This window comes from Marmota marmota, unplaced genomic scaffold, assembly GCF_001458135.2.
Source record: "Marmota marmota marmota unplaced genomic scaffold, marMar, whole genome shotgun sequence".
Classification (NCBI taxonomy): Eukaryota; Metazoa; Chordata; class Mammalia; order Rodentia; family Sciuridae; genus Marmota; species Marmota marmota.
Window position 1 is genome coordinate 277,077 of NW_026000143.1, and position 17,907 is coordinate 294,983.

The window sequence follows — 17,907 nt, forward strand, 5'->3', positions numbered from 1 at the left end:
TATGAAGAGGAAATGTTCATTCTGGCTCCCAGTTTTGTATATTCTCTTCTGTGATCGGTTCTGGTGGCAAGGGTGTCACATTATGGTGGGGGCATGTGGTGGGGCAGATGGTTCCTATCATAAGCCAGGAAGCAAAGAGGAAGAAGAGGAGCTTGCGATCCTACAGTACCCCTTAAGGGCAGAGTCCCTGACCTAAGGACCTCCTGCTGCCCCGCTCAAAGGTCTGTCATCTCCTGGTCATGCTGGCCTAGGCCCAAGGCCTCCCCTTTGGGGAAACTTATCCAGACCACCACAGCACCCATTTTTTAAAATTAAAGGGTTTTTTCTTTTTTTTTTTTTTTTTTATGGTGAGTTGTGTGAATTTTTAGGTATATTCAAGATAAAATTCCTCTTCAGGTATTTGATTTGCAAATATTTTCTCCCATCCCGTGGGTTATCTTTTTAGGTGCTTGGTTGTGTCTTTGGATAAGCAAACCTTCACATTTGGGTGAAGTTTGCTTTTACCTTTGGGGTCATTTTTAAGGTGACCTCGATGAAGTCTTCAAGGCTTACCCCCGTCTCCTGGGAAGAGTCGTCATTTTAGCTCTTACTTTTAGGTCACTGAACTATCTTGAGTTGGTTTTTGTGGCTGGTGGAAGGTGTGGGTCCAACTTTACTCTTTGGCACAGGGAGTAGGAAGTTGTCCCCACCCCATTAATTGAAGAGGCTGTTCTTTCCCCACTGAATTCTCTTGGCTCTGTTATTCCGTTTCTGTTACTATAATGAGATGCCTGAGAATGGAGACTTACAGCGAAAAGAGGTTTCTTTAGATTACAGTTTGGAGGTGAAAAGTCTCAGCAGCATAGTGCCACTCCACCTGGCTGTGTCACCTCATGGCGGATGGCATTCTGATGGCGGGGAGGGGTCAGTAACCAGCTCCCACTAGTCACCACCTCTTCAGGGTCTCATCTCCTGTAACAGCACTGAGCTGAGGACCCGACTTCCAACACTCGAGCCCCAGGAGACAAACTCAAGCCCTATCCAGGCCACAGCAGGATCTTATTGAAAATCAGGGGATCGCTTATGTATGGATCCATTTCCTAGCACCATATTCTCTTTATTGATGTATACGTGGGGTTTTGTCTTGTTCTGTATCATTAATCAGCTATTTGGTTGGTATACATCCTAAATACTAGAGGGACCTCTATAGTGTTTAGTTACCAAAGAAATATTGGTGGTAAAAAAATTAAAACACAAACATAAGGAGGGGAGAGGGGACAAAGCCACAAGAGGGCCACGAGTGAAGCCGCACCTGAGCAGCCCCCTCCCTCCTCCCCCGAGAGCTTGGGTAGGTGTCCCCCTGGGTCCTGCTCTGAGCAGATCCCAGTCTCATGCCTGTGTACATACGTGAAAATTCACACTTGCCTTTGTAAATGTGGATATGCATAGACCACACTCAGCTAGTGTTTTCTGCTTTGTTTTATAGCTGTGTATATCTTTTATAAAATGGAGACACATACATCCCATACATCCTTTTATAACAGTATACAAGTCTTGCCTCCTTTTCGGGGGGCTGGGGATTGAACCCAGGAGTGCTTTATCATTGAATCCCCAGTCCTTGTTGTTTTGAGGTCTCACTGGGTTGCAGAGGGTCTCACCAAAATGCCGAGGCCAGCCTCAAACTTGCGATCCTCCTGCCTCAGCCTCCCTAGTTGCTAGAATTACAGGCATGCGCCACCGTGCCCGGCTCATTCTTTTTTAATGAATCTGTAACACTTCATAGAATGTGTGCCCTCTGGTTTCTTTAACCAGTTGTCTATCTTGGAAGTTTAGGGTTTTCCTGGTTTTTTCTCTTCGTCCCCATGTCACAGTGAACATCCCGGCACATGCCTTCGTGTGCCCAGGGGAGTACTTTTCCTGGTTAGCTCTCTAGAAGGAGAATTGCTGATCATATCTTTTGTCTTACCGTCGTTTTTAATGCCTTCCCCTCCACTGTGCTTTATGGTGCCTTGTGCACATTAGGCACTTAATAAATATTTACTGAAGTGAACTCTTAAGGGTCTTTAGCCTGGATTTATCCCTCGCTCGCCGTTTCATCTTGGTAAACTGTTTACAGCCCCCTCATGCCTGTTTCACTGGCCTGAAAATGAATGAACGCGTTGGTGGTCCAGCCTTCATTAGGGGAACTAAGGTGAAGTGAGTCGGGAAGCGTTTTGATTCTCTGCTGGTGGCCCTGGAGGGGACATGGGGGTGAATGAGCTGCAGCCCCTGAGGGAGAAGCCCCAGTCACCTGGATGTGGCCGGGAGGGCGCCTGGAGAAGGGGACACTGGGCTGTCCCTAAAGGAGCATGCGTGCAGCCTGGACAGGTAGAGATGAGCCAGGGCGGGAGGCGGGGGTGGCGCTGGCTCAGAGGGACAGCAGAAGTGCCATCAGAGTGGGGAGGAAGGACTCAAGCCGCCAAGAGTACAGTGTGGACACAAGAGCCAGAGAAGCGACAGAGCCTGGGGGGACAGCGTGGTTTCCTGGCATCCAGACGGGCTTGGCGTGGGTCTGCTGGGCAGGGGACCAGCGGAAGAGGTTTTGGAGAACTGTGCTATTGGAGAGGGTCTTGAGGAAACCGTGTTCAGGAAATCCGAGGCACGAATAAATGGGAGCCTTGATTTCCAGACGTTTCTGTGATAGCAATGTCTCCTCTCCCATTCCTCCCTTCTCGCAGCTGTCTGAGAATGTGGTGAACCGCATGAAGGATCCCTGCCAGCCGCCCAGCCCTCCATACTGCACGTGCACCCCTGCAGAAGGCGGCTCCAGAGCCCCTCTGAGAGGTATGGGGGACGCGGGGGTTCTGGGGAGGCAGGGGGCTGAGGTGTGACAGAGGGCATGTTTGTTCCAGCACATTCCGCTCCCCATGAGGCTCGTGCTTGCTTCTGGGGGACGTGGCAACTCCGCTCTGCTCCTGCGTTCCAGGACAGTGTGGCTTTCCTGCTATGACGGACCTGACGTGGGTGCCAGCCTCAGCAACCTAAGTCTCAAGTCGAGGGATCCTGTCCCAGTCCTTGGGATGGCTCACCCTTGGGCTTCTAAGAGAGGTGCTGGGCCTAGCGCGGTGGCTCATGTCTGTCATCCCAGTGCCTTGGGAGGCTGAGGCAGGAGGATCATGAGTTCAAAGCCAGCCTCAGCCAAAAGCAAGACCCTAGACAACCAGCGAGACCCTGTCTATAAATAAAATATAGAAAGGGCTGGGTTGGGGCTCCGTGGTCGAGGGCCCCTGAGTTCAATCACAAATAAGGGGAGGGGTCCTAGGAGTTTCTGTCCACTAACCCACTGTGGTGGTGGTGGTGGTGCTGTCCCTGCCCTGTCCTGCCCTGCTGTGCCCGTTAATAGCGACTTGTAGCAAACACAAAGACACAAAAAAGTACTAAGTACAAAAATATTCAGAGACCACCAACTAAAAAGCCCTTAGAGCACCTGCCATTCTGCTCAGTAAACACTCGCTCACGAGAATCTGGGTCTGTCGCCTAGAACTAGGTGTTTCCCTTTAAAAGTCAATGGGCTGGAGGAGCCACACCCCAACAGACGGCTGCACCCCATTCCAAGCAGGGCCCAGCGCCTGGCCTCGAAGTGCTGTGTCCATCCGCCCTGCTGACCTTCCCTGTGGGGTTGTGAGAATTTAGAAGCAGGAGCTGAATCTCACCCAGTCATTACTTCCCAAGTGTAAGCCAGGACGCAGCACGGGGACATGACCCCTCTCTGTGGACCCCAAGGAGAATCGGGACGGGACGGGAGGAGCCTCCCTGAGGTCAGGGTGGCACTGACAGCCAAGCCCAGGCTGGATCCAGAGTCTGCCGTCTGCCCACCTAGAAAAGTAGGCAAACGATGGAAAAAGGAGAAACGAACTCTGTGTCATTTGGTGGAACTCTGTGTCATTTGAGGAGGAGCAGCTGGCTGGCTTCTCTGCAGGTGCCACAGAAGCAGCTGTGATTTATAGAAACAGAAGCTACGTGTAGACTGGGGTAGGCTGGGTTCCCCAGAAACCCCTGACAGGGCTGGCTGGGGCTCAGGGCAGAGTGCGAGGACCTGGGTTCCAGCCTGAGCACACATACAAATGAATATATAAATAAATGTTATTGAGAAGAAAAAAAAGAAACATGTTTCCATCATGGGTCCCCTCAGTGCCCCTCAGGGTCAGGGTGCAAATCCTCAGCCTCCATGCTCAGCAGGAGGAAGTAAAAGCAGTTATCAGGAAGCTGTACAGGATGCAAAGAGCAGTTTCATGCATTTGAAAGAGACCTGTTCCACAGGGTGGCGCAGAGCAGGCTCCTCGCTGCAGGGAGGGGCTTCCTCCATTTGGGAAGATGGAATAATGGTGAGCGGGATTCACAGACAGGGGCAGTAGGAACAGAGACACCAAGGTGTGGCGCAGCCTTCCCCTTTTGGAATTCTAGAAATAGTTTGCTAGCCATGTGCAGTGGCCAAGACTAATCCCAGAGGCCTGGGGAGACTAAGGCAGGAGGTTCCCAAGTTCAAAGCCAGCCTCAGCAACTCTGGGAGGCCTCGAGCAACTCAGTGAGGCTCTGTTTCTGAATAAAATATAAAAAAGGCCAGAGCACCCCTGGGTTAAATCCCTGGTACCAAAAAGAGAGAAGTAGTTTGCTGCATTTGGAATACAAAGTACCAAGAGGGGAAGTGTTGGGGTGTTGTTTGGGGACCAGGCTGTAGACACCGCCACACAGTGGTCAGAGAGCCCCAGCTTCATCCTCAAAGCCTGGACGCAGAGCCAGGTGTTGTGACTCCTCCCCTGCGTTTCTGCCCCTGGGCTTTCTGCACCCCGTAGAGCAGGTCAGTGCCTGGATTGGCCCCACCTGAGATCTTTTTGAAAAGGCTAGGGGGATTCCCAGAACCCCACCAGACACTTTCATCCTTGACCCAAAAGACTACTGCACAGTATCTATAGCTCATGGGGGGGTGGGGAGTGGAATCCAACTTGACCCCGGGGCTTTAATAAGCTGGGTTCACAGGTGAGCCAGAGAAAGTGACGGAAAAAGGAAAAACTGCCAAAGTCCGACACGTGTCCATTTGAGCTTTGATAGGTAAAGGAAGCATTTACTTCCATCTGAAGTTTTAGCCGTAGAAGAAGGCAGAATCATGACTGGTGATTGACTTTCACGATGACAACACACTTTGCGGTTGAAGTGATGGGTGTGACACTGTCAGGGCGTCCAGCTCCTGGGTGTCCCAAATGCAGAACCGAGCTAGACACAAGTACCTGGCAGAGTACAGATCAGGTGAAGGTGAAAGTAGCACTCCGTCGGGTAGAGCAGGGTGGCCAAGCAGGGAGGCCGAGCCCCCCACCCCACCCCCTGGAAATCCCGTCTTTCATGCTGCGCTGTGAGGCCGTCTCTTCCCCTGGTGGACCTGAGTGAAGACCTGGCCCCTTTGCTCCCATTGGTCACCTTATGATACCTGATTTGAATATGTCCTCCCCATTGGTTACTTTAGAAGACCTCATCAGAATACTACCCACTTGGTCATTTTAAAATAGGGAAGCTGAGGCAGGAGTTGTCTTGCTGATAAGTCCTTAGTGGAGGGAGTTGTCATGGTGATGGGACTTACCCTAAACAGGGTCATGACTTGTGTCCCTCTCTTGTCCTCCTGCGGCATCCTTATACCCTGCCTCTGCCGCCGTGCTGTCCGGGAACTCGTACCTGACAGGTGTGTGCTCTGATGCTGGAGAAGCTTCGGCATAAATGGGCAGTTTGGAGGTGGCCCCGTTTAAGATTTCTTTTACTACTTTTGTTTCTTTTCGGTACCAGAGATTGGACCCCACCAGGTGCTTTGCCACTGAGCCACATTCCCAGTCCTGTATTTTGAGGCAGGGTCTTGGCTAAGTTGCTGAGGTCGATCTTGAATTTTGATCGTCTTACCTAAGCCTCCCAAGTTGCTGGGATCACAGAAGTGTGCCACCACGCCCGGAACGATATCTTTCTCTTCTAAAACTAATCTTTTGCTTTATTTAAGTGATAGAACAAGTTTAGAACAGGAAGTTAAAATTAAATTCTTATCTCATACTCTAACCCCAAATAATGTCAGCCAAAAGGAAAGACATGAAACCGTAAAAGTGTAATAAAAGAGATTTTTCTAAGTACTACATCACATGAAGAAACCTTAAATTAAGAAGAAAAGGAGAAAATTGACTAGAAGAAATCAGAGGCAATTTGGGGAGGGACAAATCCCTCCCAAACAAAGGACAAACTAGGGGACATTTGACAAATGCCAAATTTGGGCATGAGGGTGTTCTGATTTGCTTATGAGATGTCTTCTCTAAAAGTCTCCTGGGTTCCTGCAGGAATGTTGGAAGTGGATGATTGGATGAGGAGGACCGTGATCTCATCAGCCCCTCCTAGTTGGGGTGGGCTGGGTGGTAACTGTGGGCAGGTGGGCTGTGGCTGGAGGAGGGGGTCCCTGGGGCTGTGCCCGGGAAGGATGCGTCTTCCTGCAGCCCCCTGCTTCCTGGCTGCCTGTGTGCACAGTTTCCCTCTGGGGCCCTTCTGCCATGATGCTCTGCCTCACCTGGGCCCAGAGTGATGGAGTCGGCCCACCACCGACTGAACCTCTATGAGCCACAATAACTCTTCCTCCTCCACGTCGTTCTTATCAGGTGTTTGGGTCTCAGTGATGAGAAGCTTTCTACCACAACCAAGTACTAGGAATACCCGAAGAGTTCACAAAGACTTTTTTAAAAGAGAGCTCATTAGGAAACGTGCACAAATGGCCAACTGTATGTATGACGAGACTTTTAACTTCGCTAATAACTGAAAACACAAATATCCACTAATGCCTGCGACCAAGGGAGCAGGAAGTTGGCAGGCTCCTACAGGCAAGGAAGCAGTGTGGCTGAGTGCCACCTTCTCTGCAGTGGGGACGTGGATTGTTTTTTAATTTTTAAAAAAGGAAAATTATATCAAAAGCAAAAATAATTTACAACTCAGTGAAGCTGTTTATATCAACAGAATGGGGAGCATGAATGTCAAAACAAGACCCCAGCGCACGGTGCTTAGTTTTTATTCTCACTGGATGACCTGGCATGGTCCTGAGGAGCACGCACAGTGGCCTCTATTGAGGCTGGATCCATGTGCCGTGCTGTGTCATGGTGGAGAAGGTGCAAGTCATGGGCACTTGGAAAAGCGTACCCTCACAGGGACCTGACAGGTCTCCATGTGGAGCCGCAGCCCCTCGCCTGTTCCTTACCCCGTCTGCTGCTTCCACAGCCGTCTGGGCAGCTCTAGCCACTGCTGCAGTGAGACCCTGCGAGGGAGGGCAGAGCACCGGAGAAACCCCCAGAAAGCTGCCAAGCTCCGGCTGAGGGTTTGGGAAGGATGAAGACTTGAGGCAGGAGAGAAGGGACAGAACTGCAGCAGAGACAGTAAATTGCAGTTGCTCAAAAATCCCTGAATACTCCCAGGGGCCCAGGAGGCTGAGGCAGGAGGACCGCAGAGTTGAGGCCTGCCTTAGCAACTTAGTGAGACTGGGTCTCAAATAAAAACTAAAAGGGCTGGGGCTGTTGCTCAGTGGTTAGCGCCCTGGGGTTCAATTCCCAGTACCCGAAAAAAAATAAAAAATTTCAAGTATAAATATAAATTATATAAATTTCCATCAGGAAAGGTAGACCTGCTGTGAAAACTTACAGAGCCCAACATGACGAGAAGTGATGCAGGTTCAAGTGTAACCAGGGTTAGGTGGGGTGCTTGCCACACTCAGGATTGGAAATCTGTAGAATGGGATATTGTTTTAGTCTGTTTTCTGTTGCTGTAACTAAATGCCATAGACTAAGAAATTTATAAAGAAAAAAATTAATTTCTTACAGTTCTGGAGGCTGGGAAGTCGAAGGCATTTGGTGAGGGTCTTCTTGGTGAGGCGGTCCTGTAGTTCTGAGGTGATGCGGAAGTTGAGACAGAGCAGGGGTGCTAGCCCAGGTTCTCTCCCTCTCCTCATGAGCCACTGACTCCCTCATGGGTCCCCCAGCACCTCACCTGCTCCTACCTACTCCAGCGGCTCCACCTCTTAATGCTGCTTGTTAGCCAGCTCTCCCGTCATGGTGACCAAACTGCCTGACAACAATAGCTCAGGGGAGGAGAAGTTCGTCTTGTCTGATCCAGGAGGCAGAGAGACAGCAAGGAGCCAGGGACAAATGCCATCCCCCAGGCCCCATCCCCAGTGACCTCCTGCTTCCCACTGTGTGCCCCAGGCCTGCAGTCACGCCCCCGGATCCATTCAAATTATATGGATTGACAGATGGATCAGGCCCAGCACCCGTGACCTAATCATCCCACCCTGATCATCCCTGCATGCCCCACGAGCGTCCAGGGGACTCTCACAGCTGAGCCATACCCTGTTCAAGTGGCAGTTAAATTAACGTGAATTTCAGAGAGGGGCAGACATCCAACGAAGGCAGGTCCCACAGGAAACCAAACTGCAGGAGCCGCCCGCCCCCCCTGGCCTCTTGTCAAAACCCAGACCTGGGGCTGTCCTTGTGAAGCAGAGCAGTGGCTTCTGTCAGCCACATCTGCCTTTGTTAGGAGGTGACCTAGATTCCAAATAATTGTCAAGTGAGCGGGGATGGATTTGGGACGCTGCACTCGGTGGCTTTGCTGCGACAGCTCCGCACTGTCAGCCTCCCAGTGCAGAGAGACCCCTTGGTGGGTGTGGCTTCCCACCCTGGTGGTCCAGGATGCGTTCCTGTGCCCACAGGGGCTCGTGGGTCGTCAGGGGCATCCTCTGTGGGAACACGTCCACCTGTCTGCTGGGCGCTGTGTTCCAGGGGTGCACATCCACCCACAGGGGTGTGCTCCTGAGCCCCTTTCTTAGGTGACCATAGCCTTCAGTGACCCTGGGCGCTGCCTTTTCTTCTCTTTGTAGAATCCAAACTGCCCCAGTTCGACACCAGTGGTGAGCAGCAGCCCTCCGAGGTGAAGGAGGATCTCAAGAGGTGAGCCCGAGTGTCCTCTCAATCAGTGCTGAGCTCCCTAAAAACCTTTTCCTTGCCTGAAGCTCTGGAGGTTTGTTCTCACATATTTCATGTCATTCATGTTGAAGGACAGTCTTCTGGTGTAGGTGACACTGATCCTCATTTAAAGATGAAGAAACAATGCCTGTCATCCCAGCAGCTTGGGAGGCTGAGGCTGGAGGATCTCGAGTTCAGAGCCAGCCTCAGCAAAAGCGAGGCCCTGAGCCACTCAGGGAGACCCTGTCTCTAAAGGAAATACAAAATAGGGCTGGGGGTGGGGCTCAGGGGCTGAGTGCTCCTGGGTTCAATCCTCAGTACCCCCCAAAAAATTAAGAAAGGAGCTCCAAAGGAGTATGGGGGAGTGCTGATTTTTAAAACATGAATTCTTAAAATCCATTTTGAAAAGCCAGGACTAAGTAGTCAAGCGACTGTTCCTGCGTGTGTCAGGGGTGTGTGAGAAGAAGGTAGAGGCCTGGTTCTACCTGGTGGATTGACCCCAGGGAGTCAGCCACCTGCCATCCGCACAGGCCTTACTCCTGAGGGCTGGCCGCACCTTGGACACGGACCTGTGCTCTCCCTTGAGGACGTGTGGAGAAGTGCTTAAAGCCCCGGGTCCTGGAGCACAGTGATCGCCAGTTGTCACCTGGGAAAGGCGCTGCGTCTGGCAGGGCTGAGAACCCCTCTTTCACCTGGGCATTGTCATGATTCAGTCTGTTTCACACGTACCAAGCACACGGCGCAGCTTCAATATCCTCGATGACACGGGTCTCTGTGTGATCAGGGGACCCAGAGCGCTGGCTGCTGCAGACTAGTGTCAGCCGGGGTAGGTCTGCCCTTCGCTGGCCCAGCTGGGTTGCAATCTCACATCCACGAGTCCATCCTTCCCGACCCTAAATCACCAACCTGAACCCACCTCCTTGGTACTTTTAAACATTTTTAAAATGTTAAAGTAAAATGTGCTCAGGAAGGATTCAGAAAATACATAAAATGGGGAAAAAAAAATCCCCACAGACTCGTTATCTCTGTGTGACCACGATTAATATCTTGGTGTCCCTTCCACGGGCCTTCTTGTCTTTAGTTTAGGATTACTTCCTAAAGTCGTAAGTACTCTTCCTATTTTCACTTATTATCATAATTATTTTCTATTAGTCACACCTACTTCATAACCATTATAATTGCCAATGGTTATTTATCAATTCTCAGTTTTTAGACTCAAAATGTTAGTGAATCAAAGGCTGCCTTTCCCTTTGGTGCCGTGGCCTGCTGGTGTATGACCTTACTGTATTAAACTTGACCTCCATTATTGGACATTTAGGTGACTCGCTTTCTGTTTCTAGTATAATCAATAACACTTCTAAGAGCATCGGTCACTATGACTTTCCCCTCTCTCTAGGGTTAGTTGACTAGGCAGAGTGCCCAGAGATGGGTCACAGGGTGGCCATGTGTCCAGGTGAAGGGTTAAACGTTGAGACAAAGGATGGGCTGCCCCCATCCCGCCTGCCCGCCTGCCCCTTCCCTGGGAAGCCATGTGTCTCGGGGATTGAGTCTCTGCCCTCGCCCCACCTCCTGGCCCCTCTCCTGGGCCGCTGTGTTTCGTCCTGGCTGAGTGGGCCTCGGTCTTTCGTGGCCGTGGGAGGTGTCGCTGAGACAACAGGCGTGTGGTTTCGTGGCCCTCTCCTCTCCCGACTGGCCAGTGGCCCCAGACCCCAGTGCTGCTCAGCCAGAGGATGCAGAGCTGTCTGCCCTGTTGTGCGGTGCTGCCCCTGCATCTCCTGCCCTGTCTCCCTGGCCAGGTTCCAGCAGGAGCAGGCGTCCATCCAGGAGGAGCTGTTCCAGGTAGTGACGAGGGAGCGCGAGGCCGCCGCCAAGCACCTCAAGGCGCCCCCGCCCCGGGACTCCTCCTGCACTGACCCCGAGGAGCCCAAGTCGGCCCAGCTGGTGAGTAGCCTTCCCAGAGGCCTCTGGGAAGCCTGGTCTGTTGGGAGCTGGTGGCTTATGCCGCCCACTGCCTGTGCCCAGTGGAAGGGTATCGGGGACCTGGCTTCCTGGGCCCCGGCTGTCCCTGGTGTGCGGTGCTGCCTGTGGCGTGTTTTCATTCCCCGTGGGCCTCAGGCCTCCACGTGAAGGCCCTGGGTCACTTGACAGTGGCTCTCATCTCTGAAACTTGGCGAGCGCTGGTTGTGGGTGTGAGGACAGAGGCTTGGGGGCTGAGGGCCCTCGGAGAGGACATGGACAGATGCCTTCAGAATCCGGATCAGGGCTCAGGTGTTCACACTGGGCCTGCCCGGAGGGGCAGAGTGGGTGTCCGGGGCTGAGCGGGTGCCTGGCAAGCATGGAGGGGGTGTTCCTGCTGCTGCTCCTGCACGTCAGACCCGCCAGAGGCCGCCAGGGTTCTGTCTGCTGCAGTAGGAGCCCTGGGTGGCCAGTTGTGACTCGCTGGTGTCATCAGGGATCAGTGCCACTCCTCCTTCTGTGCCATCTGTCCCCTGAGGGCCAGGCCATGCTCAGACTGAGTGTCCTCAGAGTCAGTAAGGGCTGCTGCCGCCTGTGGGCACAGGGCCACAGGACAGCCCTCGGCAGGAGGGAGGCTGTGCCAACCCGGACATGTCCGTCGGCAAGGACAGCTTACCCAGAGCCCTTCAGCAGAGCTCCTCCAGCCCACTGTGCTAAGGAGCGCCCCGCTGACTACAGCGTCACATTTCACATTTGCAAAAGAGGGGACGACCAGACAGAATTGGGACAGAGGGGAGGGGAGGCTGCTGCAGGATCTCAGTTACGCCTGCTTCAGCGGCCTCGCGCTCCAGCCTCGCCAGTGTGCCACCAACTGGGCAGAGGGGAGGGGAGGGCCCCGCCCTGGGAGGGGAGCCTGCCACGCCGCCTGGGTGCGCAGCTTCGCTGTCTGGCTGGTGACAGCACGGCATCCAGAGGTGCAGGAGGCACAGAAGACACGCTGGGTTGCCTGGGCCCTCTGGGGATACGGCCAGGCCCACGGCCCTCACGACGTCTGAAGTGGGAAGCTGTGACAGAGGCTGAATTGGTTATAGTCACTTCAGTGGCAGGAAAGGGGGTGCAGCTTGGGAGTGCACAGGGAGGGCAGAGCTGCCAAGGAGCCAGCGGGGGCGTCTGGCCTCGGCCTGAAAGCCGCGTGGCCCACCAGGCCTGGCAGGCACCTGGGCGGAGACCAGGACAGGACAGGGAGAGAAGAGCTGGGTTGGAAGCCAGGAGCAAACGCACGGAACAGCCCTCAGCGATTCTGGGCAGAAGATTCGCAGAAGTTTGTTGGGACGGGAGAGGCCCCTTCTGTGTTTAGAGTGGCCTCCTGCGAGGCGTCAGTGGTTGGGGGAAGCCTGGGCCAGGACGGGCTGCAGAGGTTCTGTGGGTGGTGTCTGAAGGGCAGGCAGGCTGTTGTCCTCCACAGGCAGCGTGACAGCCAGGGACAGAGAACTCCTGTCCTGCAGGTGGGGGCTTCATCAGTTTGGCCCAAACAGGCCGAGTCACCTAGAGAGGGAAAGTCACAGCTACGGAGCGCTCCCTTCTCACCTGGAATGTGTTAATTACAGTGGAGGGGAATTCACAGCTGGCCTCTGCCACCTGCTGAGAGAAGCTGGGCGCCACCTCCTGGGCACTGTCCCTGACAAGGAGCTCTCCTCTGACAGGTAAAGCAGGAGGAGACTTGGACGACCCTGGGGGGCAGCCGTGTTGGGTTTTTTTAAATGAAGGGTGACTTCATTTGACTTTACAATAAGGCACCTCCTTACTCAGTCCCGCTGCCCAGGCATGATCTCTGGATGGATGATGCCTTTCGTTGAACAAGAGTGACGCCCTTCCACTTGATCATATTTAACTGTTAGGTGGGCGTTCCCAGGTGTTTGGTTGGTTGGTTGGTTTTTGGACTGGGAATTGAACTACCACCGGGCCCCGTCCCCAGCCCTTTCTATTTTTTATTTAGAGACAGGATCTCACTAAGCACTTAGGCCCTTTAAGTGCCTGAGGCTGGCCTCCAATTTGGGATCCTCCTGCCTCCTGCCTCCGCCTCCTGAGCCGCTGGGATGACAGATGTGCACCAGCTCGCCAGGCATATCCGACCATTCCTCATCCAGTTCTCCCCATAGTTGGGGTCTTGGCTTCCTTTGATGGCTTCCCTGTTTTCCCTTGTGTGGAGCCTGGTGGGGTTTAGATTTCAGGGCCCAGCTTCCTCTGTGGAGGCTAGATCTGGGCACAGATCCCAGGCTGAGCCAGGGTAACACCCGCCCAGGGACTCAGTTTCAAGTGAGAGCAGAGGCGGGTGCGAGGCCAGGGTGGGAGTTGTGCACGGGCTCCGCCCCACAGGCTGTGAGGGGCCCTGGGTTTCCGCTTGGCCCTTTGCCCTCTTGAGTGGACCGCCAGTCCACTCTTGTGGCTGCAGTTCACTGGAGGTGATTCCCAGGGCTCGGTGCTGCGGCAGGTGGCGGGAGGCAGGGTCACATTCAGCCCTCAGGAGCAGCAGACGGGAAGCCAGGTTCTGTAGAGGCAGCCAGCTAGAGTGCTGGGCGGATGCTACCACTGCCACTTCTAAAGGGAGCAGCTCTGTTGGGTGGGTGTGGCTGGCAAGTGCTTTCAGTGGAGAGAATTCCAGAACCAAGGAGCGAGATGGAGAGGCGAACCCGAGCAGCACAGACATCTCTCCTCCTCCTCTGACCTCCACACAGAGGCTGTGGGGCCCAGCAGCTGGCAGCCTGCGCACAGGGCACCAAGGGCCAGTGGTCTGCAGGTGTGAGGAGCACGGTGTGTCCTTCTGTCCTGGGCAGCCTGCCCCCTTGTGCCCCGGTGTGGCTGCTGCCAGGAGGAGCTGGCTGTCCACTGCTCCTCGGGCCTCTTCGGGCCTGTCGCCTCCTTTGCAGGAGCCCCCTTTGATTTCATGGAGTGCCGTTTGACATTTCGTGTGCCCCCAGATCCTCTCTGTTTGCCTTCGACTCTCACAATATTGATTTTGTGATCCGCTTCTGTGTGAGCGAATGGTTGACTCATTATTGGGAAAAGTTCATAAAACTAATGACAAGGAAAGGTAATAATTTTTATAACCTTCTGATGACAAAAGTGTTAACATTTCCCATCTCGCGCAGCAGTAATTAACTGGGGTGAGTGTGTGTGCGTGTGTGCGCTGCCTGTTTCCTGTTCCTTTCAGGCTGGTCCAGCCCCCGTTCTGCTCCTGGCAAAGCCCATGGGCAATCAGTGGGCCTCTGTGCTTTGTGTTTCCCTCCAAATTGGTGGAGACTGGAATCCCAATCAGACGTTCAGGGTGGACACGGCAGAGGGCAACGCAGTGTGTCGCTGTGTCGCTGTGAGTCTCTGACGCGCAGGGCTTCAGCGATCCAGTGGATAGAGTAATGAAGGCCTGGCAGAGGCTTTGCTCTGGGGGAGAGGAAGATTTACGACCTTGCCCGTTGCTCTTCTGACACGTATTATTAGGGACATAGGATCGAGTGTGCCTGACAGGAGGCAGAAACCTCCATCTCTTTTGTTTTGGGGTGAGCAGTCCCTTTGTCACCATCTGTGTGTTCTCTGGGCACTGCTCTATGTCAGGCACCGGCTTAGTTTCCTAATAACTGGAAATAAATAAGACGCAGCCTCTGTCCTTGAGCAGATGTGATTATTAGGAGAGTGGAACGTTCTCAGAAGTGCCAATATGTGGCTGAAGGTGTCCTACCTTGGGGACAGGAAGCCTAGAGCAGGACAGAGGCCACCTCCTGATTCCTCTGAAGGGAGGTGGCCTGTGAGCTGGAGGTTGAAGAGTGAGAGAAGCTTGCCAGACAGAGGGTGCCCACGTGTGCCAGGGGAGGGGAGCAGAGAGGGTGTCGCAGACAGAGGGTGCCCACGTGCGAAGGCCAGATGGTGGGAGAGGACCGGGTGTTTGGCCGGAGGCGTGGGGGAACAGCGGGTGTCTCACGCAGGGAGCTGGAGAGGGCAGCGTGGGCATGGGCCTGGAAGGAAGGTTCTGGAAGGCTGACCGGGAGCTCAGGGAGGGGTTTTCTTGTTCTTGAAGAGATGAGAGAGCCTGTGCACGGACGGGTGGGGACACAGGGTGGCGGGCGAGCTCTTGGTCTCTGAATGCCCAGCGCTCGGAAGTCTTCAGCGGCGAATCAGGAAGCCGGGCCCCATCTTTCTGCTCAGAGAAGGGAGTTGGTGAGTCCAGCCCCGGGCGTGACCATTGTCGTATGACCATTCCCACCCAGAGCACGGGCCCTGACCAGCTGGCAGAGGGCTTTGGGTCATTGTTGAGGTGCCTTCGTGGCTCGGGCACTCCAGGAAGCTGCCACCTTACCAGTTTGGACCCTGGAGATCGCAGTGTTAAGAAAATGCGGGATTCAAGGGGTTGGAGTTGAAGTTTTCGGAAATGATGAGAAGGTCGAGTCCAGCAGGTCATGACCTTTCTTTCTGACGTCCCCTGCCTCCATTTTGTGGTCAAGCTTGTTAGATGATAAACCCCTGGAGGGTGAGGACTGCCGTGCGGCCGCTGTGGCCTCTCTGCGGGGCTAGCAGATTTTAGCCAGGGAGTGGTCAGTGGGTGGAGAGCTCGAGTGGGAGGGCGGCGCCCACAGCTCTTGGTCTTTCCTCCAGGTCCACTGCGGGCGCCCATTGCTGGTGGCTGGAAGCAGGGAGCTGTGACAGCCTCCTCTCGAGTGGATGACAGTTCAGAAGTCTGACTCTTCAGAAGTCAGTCACAGCAGAGCAAAGGCTTTGCATCTCTGAGACTCTCTGGGAGCCACTGCAAAGAGCTCCCTGCCCCTGGTCAGCCTCTCACGGGCTGCAGGGACGAGGACGGGGTCTGTCCACTCTGGAGGCCCCCGCCGGCCAGCTGGGGTGTCCTGATGTCTTGGAGGAGCTGTGTGGTATGGCTGTTTGCTGTAGGATCTTCGTGACTGGAGGACTCTGGTGGCCTGTCCTTGGTCTCTCCATTAGGTCAGAAGTTGATGTTTTTTTTTTTCCTCCTGTAAAGAGCCAGACAGTAAATATCTCAGGCTTTTCGGGCCACACAATGGCCCTGCTCATGTCCCAGTGGTCTCTCCCGATCATGCAGAACCCCAGGCCGATCTCTGGACCTGACAGGAAGGCAGAGAACCCGAGGGGCGCCTCCATACCCAGGTGTGTCGGGAAGCCTCACGGTGGCTCTGGTTCCCAAGGGATCAGGTTCCACGTCAGGGTGGTGTCTGACGGCCTTGGTCTTCTGATCTGTAAAGTGGACACAGCCCTGGACAGCCCCGGGGGCGTCGTGGGAAAGTCAGGAGCATGACTTCAGCTCGGATTCTTTTGCGAGGCTCTTTTGCAGTCTGGATTTCTGTTGAAGTGCCCCTTCTTTTTACCCTGGGGTAGCCCTGACATCCGCCCGCCTTTCTCTGTCGTCCTGTGGCCACGTGGGTCAAGGACACTCAGAAGGGCGTGATGATCCTCCACCTTGATCTCACCTGGCTTCCTTCTCAGGGCTAGACCTGGGCCACGCTTGGTTCCGTAAAACAAAAAGAACGTTCTGATGAGCTGAGCAGAAAGGTTGGTTTGTGGAGATAGGAAGGCGCAAGGGAGCAGAAACCCGAAGAAGGAAAAGCAGGTAGGGCGTGGCAAGGTGACCTTGCTGTGAGGTGGGACATGGGCACAGGACAGTAGTGAAGCAGCGGAGGCTGGGCTTCGGAGGCTCTGTGGGAGCTTCACAGTCCTGCACTGGAAACCTGCCTGTCTGGAGTCCTGGCTGTCCCAGTTCTGGGTTCTCAGAAGGTCAGGTCGACATCCAGGCCGTCTTGATGCTGTGGGACCTCGTGGTGAGAGGCTCCATAACCAGCACCGAGTGCACTTCACTTGCCCTTCCGTCACCTCTGTAAAGCAGAAATGGAGGGGGCAGCACCTAATGACTGTGTCCACTCCTCCTCTCCATGTCCAGGGCCACGATGCTCCCATGCACCAGACAGTCTGTCCCATGCAGCACGGGATTCTGCCCCTCTCGGGTGTGAAGCCATCTACCAGGCACCTGGTCGTCCTCATGCCCTGTTTGCATTCACCTTTGCTCAAAGATCAGGGCGGGGGCATGGATTCTGTTCCTTCAGAGAATCTGAGTCCTGAAATGGGCACCGTGAGACCCCGGGGCTCCCCCTTCACCTGGCCCTGGTCACTGGTTCTGTCGCGTGATGCGTTTTGGAGAAAGGAAAATCATGTCTGAGGTTTTCAGGAAATCTGGTTGAACCGTGTTTTCAGTTGATGACACATTCCAGAAAGAACTTGTGATGCATTTCTCATCTATTTTATCCAAAGCGAGGGTGGAAGGAGGCTGTGGCAACCAGACATGGTGTCTAGTTGGCACAAGGGTCCTGCGTCTGTGCCAGGCTGGTCATCTAGGCCTTGGCGGGTGGTTGCCAAGACTGACCAAGGGAACAGACAGGTACCCTGCTTGGTGGATCAGTGTTCAACAGAATAGAAATGTCCCTCTCTGGTGGGGCAATGGGCAGAAATACATTTCCACAGTGTCCCCTCCCTGTGTGGAGAGGCACACACTCTTAACGCACGCTGCCGGGAAGGTTCTAATTTATTCTTCCCTTCCGCCATGTTTCCACGACACAGGATTAATGTGAACCCGTTCTCAAAACAAATCAGGGCATCATTTTCAGGGTGTGGAAAGAAGCAAGAAGCTAGCAAGATTCATTCAGCCTCTGACCAGTTCTTTAGGGAGAGAGGCTGAGGGGGGTGGGGGCCTGGAGTCCCCTCAGAGAATCACTTGGCTTCAGTCTCCAAATTCTAGCCGTTTGGGAGACTGAGGCAGGAAGATCCCAAGTTTGAAGCCAGCCTTAGCAGCTTGGTGAGACCCTGTCTTCAAAAACTAAAATAAAATAAAGGGCTGGGGTTTGGCTCAGTGGCAGAGCGCCCTTGGGTTCGACCCCCAGGACCGGGGCGGGGGATGCCTTTC

The 17,907-nt window shown here is 54.1% G+C and overlaps 1 protein-coding gene across 1 annotated transcript in view; it reads left to right on the forward strand.

Moving 5' to 3' along the window:
• Window positions 1-17,907, forward strand: part of Chchd6 (coiled-coil-helix-coiled-coil-helix domain containing 6) — a 177,554-nt gene that overhangs the window by 18,515 nt on the left and 141,132 nt on the right. Inside the window, 3 exon segments of the mRNA XM_015506773.2 lie at window positions 2,697-2,802; window positions 8,894-8,963; window positions 10,775-10,919. Coding sequence (XP_015362259.1) covers window positions 2,697-2,802; window positions 8,894-8,963; window positions 10,775-10,919 — 321 coding nt within the window.